The 10,063-nt window shown below is 33.3% G+C and overlaps 1 protein-coding gene across 6 annotated transcripts; it reads right to left on the bottom strand.

Annotated features, from left to right (window-relative positions):
• Positions 1–932: 932 nt before the first annotated feature.
• LOC123198078 (DNA repair protein RAD4) lies at positions 933–9,316 on the bottom strand. Of its 6 annotated transcripts, none has more exons than XM_044612654.1 (14): positions 9,167–9,316; positions 9,002–9,073; positions 8,796–8,902; positions 8,345–8,668; positions 8,165–8,257; positions 7,371–7,463; positions 7,178–7,279; positions 6,405–6,454; positions 5,378–6,145; positions 3,717–3,981; positions 3,439–3,633; positions 3,191–3,343; positions 1,778–1,987; positions 933–1,549 (listed from the first exon to the last, which is right to left on the bottom strand). In XM_044612654.1, the coding sequence occupies exons 1-14, from the start codon at positions 9,207–9,209 to the stop codon at positions 1,139–1,141; spliced, it is 2,886 nt and encodes a 961-aa protein (XP_044468589.1). In that variant the 5' UTR covers positions 9,210–9,316; the 3' UTR covers positions 933–1,138. The 6 variants fall into 6 exon arrangements, with proteins under 6 accessions (XP_044468589.1, XP_044468590.1, XP_044468592.1 ...); XM_044612655.1 differs by having other exon boundaries at positions 9,005–9,073; XM_044612657.1 differs by lacking the exon at positions 7,371–7,463.
• Between the last annotated feature and the right edge of the window lie 747 nt (positions 9,317–10,063).

Genomic DNA, 10,063 nt, shown 5'->3' with positions numbered 1-10,063 from the left:
TTTTCCCCCAAGAAATATTAAAAGCATGAGTGGCGTTTGGTTAGGGATAAAGGTTTGTTCGTTCTGATAATTTATTATTTATATTATTTTTTTAATTTATAAATAATAAAATATTTTAAATAATTTTTTATTATTAATAAAGATATAACAAATAATATAAAAATTAATCTTATTATTATTTTTATCTTAACTATTATAATATTATTAAGATAATTTTAATTTTATTACGATTATATTTTTATTTATTAAATTTTTATGAGAAAAATAATCTAATTTTTAATTAATATAATAAATAACATAAAAAAGTTTTTAGAATAATTATTTCTAAATATATTTAAATAAAATAATATACTAGTATTCTTTTATTATTTCTAACCAAACACAAATCATATATATTCAGTAATATTTTAGATAATTTATCTTTAAGTTAATTTTTTAACTTTAATAATAAAATATTACTTTAACTAAGCGCAACCTAACTAAGATATTGTAATTCAGTTTTCATTCACAAAAGAAAGAAAGAAAGTTGGGAATGAAATATTCTGGGAACATTACATTCTGTCGGAATCCTTAAAGTTTAATAAGGCTTGATTGGAATGAAAATACAAAGGGAAGACACCTCACTAATTCAATGGAAATTATCCATTGACATGAGCTAACTCTGACCAGCTTAAACTGACGTGGCTGCAGCCTTTGGATTCATGAATTTCTGATAGGCCAAAATCCTTATTCCAACCTAAGGTGAGTATATTTTCAAACTCTTATCTATTAATTTTTATAAATTTAAATACTTATTTATAAACGATTAAAATTAATAAAACATAAATATATATCTACGTACGATTAAAATTAATAAAATTTATTAAATTTTAATACATCATTATTATTTAATCAATAATATTAAAAAATAAATTTTTATCTTATATTCATCATTTAGTTTTAAAAATTAACCATTGCCAAATTGATTTAGATCAAAGTGCACCTTACACGACTTTATTTTCTCTACATTAATCAAAATACAATCAACTTATGCTACACCACCTTGCACGGCTAAACAAAATCTTTTCTTTTCTTATCTCATAATACAAAGAGCACTAAGAAGTTGAAGAAAAATAGCATCCCAACAGTAGCACCATAACTATAACTCCTCAACTTGGATTGTAAAGCCACAACGACATCGCTTCGTCCGCACAGAGCTCTCTTCATCCAAACTCTGATCCTCTATAAGATATACATGCTCATGCTCATGCTCATGCTCTGCTGTTAGTGCCACTGAAGGAGCATCAAGTTTGGTGTTCTGTGTATCTACGTTACGGCACTCATGAGGTTGCTTATCATCCTGAATATCACCAACCTGAAGATTTGATTCATTATTCTTTATGTTTTGTATGGCACTGGATATTTGTGAAGATGAACCATCCCCATAACGGTTGTTCAACCGTTGCCGAGTTACAATGGAAGACAAAAGTTGAAACCACCTGGAAATAGCTTGTGCTTCCATCCTTTTCTTCTGTTCTTCTACTCTTCTCCCCTCTTCTTCTGCATATGCCTGGAGAACAATTAATTAACAAATTTTAAGATAAAGAATTTTCTGCTGAATGTTAAAATTGTGGTAGAAAATTTTAGTATATCATGACAAATTATGCGAATGCAGAGAACTCTGATATAACAGCAAAGAAAACCACATAACTAAGCATTTTCATAACATGAATAATGAAAAGCATGTATTGACATTCTCTAAATTGAAAAAAAAAAATGACAATTATCATGCCAATACCTCTAATATTATATCCTCAAACTCACAGCAGACCACAATACCATCAAAGACAGGAGTAGAACGACCATTTCGGAATTCAAAACCAACCATGGCAGGTGCATAATCAATTTCCAGCCTCTTGGCCACAGAGAAAATCCTTGGCAACCGTAAGTGTACCGTCCCTGGTGGGAGGCACTTCTCAGACCAAACATCAACTTGACCACGCTGATTCTAAAAATCGAAACAGGATTAGCCATCATTGATAATACACCGTTATGAAGAACTTAAAAGCAAACAAACAGAAATGAATATTAGAAGTTGAATGAAAAGAATAATGAGCTGGCAAATTTTCAAGCTTTCTCAAACTAGTTACGCATGTTTGTCAGTCAAAAATTAAAAACACCAGATGAAGGTAGTGAAACTGAATGAATATTCTACAGCAAAAATGCCCACTTTTCTTTCTTTTTCTTTTATAAGCTCAAGGGTGTGCAATTGAAAAAGTGTTCACCAAAGGCCCATACGAAGTTATTTCAATACCAATAAAAGCTTCTTATAGACCATAGTCAGTAAATACCCATACCATGCAATACTAATAATTTATGCTATTTTCTTCTTTAGTTTATTGACATGCAATTATCAAGTAACATCTATCCTAAGTTTTTATATAACTACAACAATTGGACCTTAACCCACATTTAATAAAAATAAACCCAACGTTAAACAATACCAAAAAAGTTGTCTTCAAAATTTTCAATCATCACCCGCTAATCCATGGATATGATATATATATTACTTGATTCCTGTAATTTATTGAAAAAAATTAGAGAATAACAGTGAGGCTTTATGTGATGGGATAAAATGTTTTGCTTCCATAGGGCTTCAGTTTCAAAGGAATTCAATGACTTATCCCTTTTTTTTTTTTCCCTTTATCCATCTAAACTGGGAGGAGCTTTGGGCTAACTTGTAGAGTTTGCCAGTTTTCACATAGGAAGGAAACATCAGTCACTATCTTGTATTGAACATTTCCCTCATTGGATTTTTGATATTTTTGTGGATCCCTAGTGCACTAATATACCTACCTCAATCTCTTCTTTAATATATTAACCTTATGGTTTCCTTTCAAAAAAAAAAAATTGAAAACTACTAAATAAATAACAGAACAACAAACTATAATAAGGCTAAGGGAATAAACTAAAAATTGAGGACTTACTAGTGGCCAGAAATTATTAAGTTTATCATACCATATTTTATGTCTCAGCACATATGCCAATCTCTGAGGCTTTATGGCACATTTCTTGTTTTTTTCATAGCAAAAGCTGAATCATGTGCATGTGTGTTATGCACCAAATATTTTCTTTCCCCTATTTTCATATACTAAAGATAAACTACACATAAATACAAACCATACATCCATGGGAAGTAGTAGCAAGTCACCTTGGGAACAATTCCATTAACAGCATGAGGCAGACGCAAAGGTTCCAGTTGCCACTTCCCATAAAGTTCAATATTTCCTTTAGAATCAACTTCATCATGATCCTCAGCTTCATAAACCTGTCCTTTCTTTAGTTTTGTAGAATTTTTTATCACCTGAAGAAGAAATTAATTTATGTAAGTGAAACAGCTATATGATAGTCATTTATCAAAAATATCTACTCTGGCAAATTCCATTATCAAGACCAGACCTTCGCAGGAAGCTCATTAGCTTTAACCTGTAGTGCTTCCTGCATCCATCTTTCTTTTGTCTTGAGCGTTTGCACACTAGTCCTTGGATAAACTGGATGACCAGAGCAGAATCCAAGAACAGGGCCCTTTGGATGAAGTATCTGATATTTATTAAGCCATCTTTCAATAGCATATAATTGATGGTTTCTGTAGGCCTGCATAAGTGGAAGATGATAAAACCCTGAAATTAACATTACCAATTCATAAACCTTCAAAGAGGAAACAAAAAACACTATACCTGCTGATTAGTGGGAAGAGGCTCAGTTAGTGCCCTGGTTTCCAACTCCATATCCTCCAGTGAGTTCCTGGTAGTAACAGAAGAACTCTTTCCAGAAGATTCCACATTATGGTCAGAATTTCCGGCCAAGTTCCCATGATTTTTTTCCAAATGCATCATACCTCCAGTTGCTCCAGATTCTAACCCTCTCAACGGTGCCAAAACTACATCCCACCAGGCAGGATTAACTCGTTTTGATGCTATCTTGTGCCACTTCATACAGTATCTGTAGGATGAGAACATATCAGTAACAACTCTTGGTAATGAAGGGGACAATAAGCTTGAATTACTGATGAAATGTTTTAAGCCACACTAATAGTTTTGTAACAACTAACAGCATTTAAAGTGCAAGGTGAACATAACTATCAAAAAGAAGCAATTAGGCACAATGCCACAGAGCATATACATCATGTAACAATTGATTATGACATGTCTCTGAAATTTAGGCAAGCACAAAGCGATTTTTTAGATAAAAAGGATATTATTTATTTATACTTTTACATGGTTGATGATTCCTGAGTAATTAATTAATTCTGAATGGAAGTATCAAAGAAATTTCTACTCTTCCATTCATTAGTAAAAGGGCATAAAAATCAGTAAATACATCCTAACTATACCCATAGTTTTAAATCTGTCAGAAACCTTTAGCATGACAAAATGACTTGGGAGAGCTTAGAATTATGTTAACAAGAGGAGAAAAGGAAAGATTGAATAAGAAACACCTACACAAAAGCAATGTGTTCCACTTTAAAGTGCATAAAGCTGAGGCTTTTTAGCTATTTCTTCCCTTATTTTATTTTATTTTTTCTGTTGTATGAAAGTAACATGTTTGTGAAAGCACATGCAAGTACTGAACAAATAATTATGGCTTGATTATAACATCTCACTAACATAACAATGCTACTCTATAATTGTACAAGAAGCCAACAAGTAAAACACTGTTACTACAATGTTGATAGCAATTTAAAAAACTGTGCCCCCATCTGAGTTTTATAATTAAAGTCCCTATAGTAGCACAGATAAGTAAACCATGAAATTCTGAGTTCCCTTTCAACCTTCAAGACAGTGAAATTGCACAAAACCATCAACACAAGTAGTGCTCTTATCGTCACCTCCAATGTGCTTATCGTGATTTTTGTAACAATGTCGTAGTAACTTCCTACCACTTCAGAGTTCTTTAAAGAATGCATGATAATGATCCTTACTATTCTTAAATGCCAAATTTACTAGTATAATACTAATTGCCTATGGCAGTTTTCTTTTGAGAACCAGATTCAAATTTCAAAATGCCATGTCACTGCAAGGTTCAAAAACAGAAAATAAGAAAATAATGAATAACATTAGGGTCACTTCTGTAGACATGACAAATAATAGCTATCTAACATGCCAATTCACTTTGCAGTAACACAACACACACAAAGGACATGCATGCAAGTGAATTGCTTCATTAGACACCAATGGACATAAATTAAGAAAGAATATTCCAAAAGGTATACTTTGGCAACAACTCAACCCATAACTCTATTCAGACATATAGTCAAACAGCTGCAACAAAATTTACACCTCAATTAGACAGAAAATGCATGTTCAAACAGGCAGAGCAAATAAGGAGGATGCATAACCTGCGGGTCACGTCTTTAGCTCCATGCCCAGCGAAAGCAACAACATATCTCAAAGTTATTTTGCATGCAGAAGCTGCAGCTTCTACCTTCTGCTCTCCATCAATGATTGCATTGGCAGCATCAACATGTACCCATTTTCCCGTCAAATTCTCACCACTACAGTATACTTCTGCCCAATACAGAGGAGATCCTACCTTTCTTGATCCAACTGCAGTGGAGATTCCCTCACAAGAAGGTGAGGATTCTATATTTTCAATCCTTTTCATTCTTTTAAATGGAGAAGAGACATTTTCATCACTCTTCAGGTTCTTCTCATCAGACCCAAAGTTACTTTCACAACTCCCTGCAGCTGTTGCAGAAAGTGCCATTTGCATCTGCATCTCAAATTCAAGATCCCCCTTTCTCTTTAAACCCTGAGATTCCTTGCTATGGCAGGCTTCAGAGGTATCACAGTGTGCATCACACAATAATGAATCTGCAGTTCTATCATTCAACTCATCAGCTATGGCCGACTTTTTGGACTGAGTATTGCAGCTTGTTGAGCTTCTATTATTACATTTGGATGAAACCCTTGAAGACTTTTCACGTACATTCTCCTTTTTGTTGCATGAAATTAATTTATCCAAAGACGAAGAGACTTCTTGTGGTCGGGTTACCATCAAAGTTGGAGAACTGAATATTCTCCCACTTCTTCCGCCATCTTGATCTAAAGATTCATTTTTATCAGCCTCAGGTTTTAAGGAGGAAACATCCAGAATAGAAACAAACCTGAAAAGTAGAACCAACTAGAGTCTTATATGATGGTTTTTATACATCACCTTGATATAAGATATAAATATAACTTAAAAGAGATAAATCACTTAAGGTCATCATCAAAATAAAAGAAATTCTTAAAACATGAACTAAATACCATCTTAAAGAAGTAATACTTGTTCTAAAAGGAAGAAACAAAAGAACAAAAAAGTATAAAAATAAAAGCACAAATATCAGCTAACAGGCTCTGCCCACAATTATGTCATAACCTTACCGGGTTATAAGCTTCAAAGCTCTAAATAATGCCACAGACAATGCCGCAATCTGCAAAATAAGTAACCCTTCAATTCTCCCTAGAAGAGTAACCAATACATGTGTCTGTGCTTTATTTATTCTTCCACACACATTTCTTTTCTCAAAAAAATGTACCATTGAGGTAAAATTTTTCACCAATAGTTAGGATTGGGAATGATAAAAGGGATTTTTTTTTTTTTTTGGGGTAAGCAGTGATAGAAGGGATCATCAAAAGCAAAGCAAAAATGGGGAGAATTTTCAACTATAATAAATGATGATATTAGTCAGTGGCCTGCATGCAGAAAGAGATGAAAGAAGTTGACTTGGTCGTACAAGTAAAGGTGTAGGTAAACCCTAGGTACAGCTATCCAGTGATCAGAAAGCTATTTTAATACCAAGGGTTATTACATATGTCCCCAGATTACTCTATGCCTTACTGGGAAGTCACAACTCATAACAAGGACTGTCACTCATGTTATTTCCATTTCACATGTTTCTATTTGCATTCCACTTTCTGTGGTAGTTAATAAATTTGAAATGCAGATATTGCATAGTTACTACTCTATGCTATGCTTATGCAACCTTTTCACAAATGATATTCCATAGAAAAAAAAGAAGCAAAAATGTAACATTAAAAGGAATAAAGTGCCACAAAAACATTCATTTGTTGGCCATAGGTAATATTAAATCTAATGCCAGTAAGACGAAATCTATATCTTCAGGCAGATTATAAGAAAAGGGATCAGGAACTACCTCTTCTGCAGTGCCTTCACGATTTTCAAGAGCATAGGCCAAGGCTGAAGGAAATGATCTCCCTGTGCTATCCGAGTTTCTGACATGAAAGTTGTCATTAAACTGCAAATTAAAGACGAAGAAATCAACAAATAGGAAAACAATCATGAAAATAGATAACTGCTCTGGAGCAAAAATGAAACTGTAACCATACCCAACTGACAATAGGAGATAAAGCTTTAGCTGTAAGCTTTGGGACCTCTGATACTTTCAACATATATGCTGGCAGAAGAGAAAGTAGCGAGGCCTGCCATGATAACTAAATTTCATAAGACACAAGACACTCTTTATCTCCTACTTCCAACTGTGTGTGCATGTGTCTCAAAAAGGGAGAGAAAAAGTTAGAACTACCCAGCATAATTAAAATTAAAAAAAAAAAATTGTTCAACTATCCATAAGCAACTCAAGAGATAAAGAGTTTTTGTATTACTTGGTAATTTCTGGATAAAGAAGAAAGAATACAAGCTGATTAATAGCAAACTCCTAGGCTAGGAAAAAAAAAAAAAAAGAATACTGAAATTCATACCTGGGACTAAGAATATACATCAATAAATAAAATTCATGATATATACACCAAGGAAAGGAATATTAGTGCTTCCTTATAATTTTCCTAAATAAACAGATTCTATTAAGATGTAGATAACAAGGATTTCTAGAAGCAAATCCTGAAGATCTTAATTGATATCCTTACAATCCAAATACTGTCAGTACTTCTCTAATTCTAAACACAATCCAACGTAAGCTAAATTTCAATAATCAAGACACAATTTACACTAAACTAACTTATAAGAACTGAATTAAACATCACAGGTAACCATCAGATATACAAACAAGGATGCTTAGACTATGCCAGTGCCAAGCATATGAACGTATATAAACAGATAGCAAAGGAGGAATGCCAGTGAGGTGAAATTGATAATAAGCCACAAGACAAACAAAAAAGAAAACCTGAATAAGAGGCTCATCACAGGCACTGTCGATTATCCTGCCCCTTGCAAGTAAGCACAGTAGATGGACCTTATGCACAATATCAGCCAATTCCTGTGAGAAAAACCAGAAACTCTCAGTACATGTCAAAAAGATTTAGCATCAGATTATGTAAAATGTTATTAGAAAAAGATAGTTCACCTTCTCTTCAGCAGTAGCACGACGAACAGCCTTCTGCCTAGCAGAATCCCCTGCATCAAACTCAATAGTGACCCCCTTTATATGACTCTCCAGATCATTTTTGGTGGAATGGTTTACAGGGATTGAACCATCTTCCCAATCTGAGTCATCCATTTCTTTGCTTTTGTCCAAAAGGTTGTCCTGAAGTTCTTCAACTCTTTCCTCATCAACTTCCATTGACGTGATTCCAATTGCATCTTTACTACACCCTCTGCCATCCACATCATTCCATGTAACTCTTTTTTCTAAAACTTGACTTTCATGTACTTTTGGCCCACTCTTTCGCTAAAAATAGGAATGGACACAAATTAAAAGAATTAGAACCTGCCATTGAATTCCAAACAAAGAGCATTCAAACCCTCTAACACCTCTAGCCTAGGTAAACAAAATATCAAGCTGTTCACTTACTAACCATTGTGACAGAATTATCTTGTTTCTTAGACCCCTTAGATCCCCGACCATTACCCCATCGTCTAAGAAGTTTCCCAACTGCCTCCTTTGATGTCTCAGCAAGGGTTCCTAATGAAAAAACCAAACACTGATTTCAGTTGACGGGCCATTTCTAAACTATCTGAATAAAACGAAACTTAAAGCATGTATAGTTTAAGCAAACAGAACCACTTTCATTCTGTGACCCTACAGGGCTCCCGCCTTCAGAACCTTGCACCGTTCTGACTGCATTCTCTTTATCTAACAAAATTTAATGCTTATCATTTCAGATATTTCAAAAAAAAAAAGTTTTATTATTATAATCAGAGACATGGATAATGAAAATAAACCGACCTGAAGAGGAGTTCTGAGTCATGGAATTGCGTCTGGTTCGCATTTTGTCAAGAAAGAGAGAGTCGCGCCTAAAACTGTTTAATGGCGAGGGTTTATATTTATTTTTTTTTTTTGGGAGTTAATTGTTATTATTATGGCGTGTGCGTGTTGTGATTCTTGAGTTACCTCTAGAAATTTATTCTCTGTGACCCCGATTTTTTTCACCCTACATTTTTACCTAAGAAATTTGACTTTTTCGATTTTACCCCTAAACACAAAAAGGGGAAGACACTCATGTAGTCATATTTCCTCCATCACACGCCAAGCCCCTCCTACACTCTCACACTCTTATCGACTATTACGGCACCCATCTTCATGATCTTTGCACCTTCATTTGAAAATGGCTTCACATGTTAGCAATATGTCTTTTGATAATTGGTTTTCCAGATTTCAGCTAATATTTTTTTGTTTTGGCTATGACTTCCAGGTTTTCATCTTGATTCAGTTGGTTTTGAGTTATAAAATTGTTATTGTTATATGTTTAAATGTTTATCGGGATAGTATAATAAATTATCTAAGTGTTGAAATTGAATGATGCAAAATAAGCGCTGATAAAATTGTAATATCATTCACAAAAATGCTTAAGATTAATATTATTTAACAAATACAAAAGGATGAATAAGAATTCAATACAATTTGTAAAGCAAATCCTTAAAAAACTCAAACGAAATTTTATTAGTAATTTGATAATTTAATTAATTAAATTACAATGACTTATACTTTTATATAAACGTATTTTCTTAACTAGATTAAGAAAACTTATTGACATTAGTTTAATTAAAATTAGAAATACTAATTAATTTATAATTTTAGGAAATTATGACTTTCAAAAATAATATTAAAGGACTCATAATTAAA

This window comes from Mangifera indica, chromosome 15 (genome assembly GCF_011075055.1).
Source record: "Mangifera indica cultivar Alphonso chromosome 15, CATAS_Mindica_2.1, whole genome shotgun sequence".
Lineage (NCBI taxonomy): Eukaryota > Viridiplantae > Streptophyta > Magnoliopsida > Sapindales > Anacardiaceae > Mangifera > Mangifera indica.
This window is presented reverse-complemented; position numbering and strand designations above follow the sequence as displayed.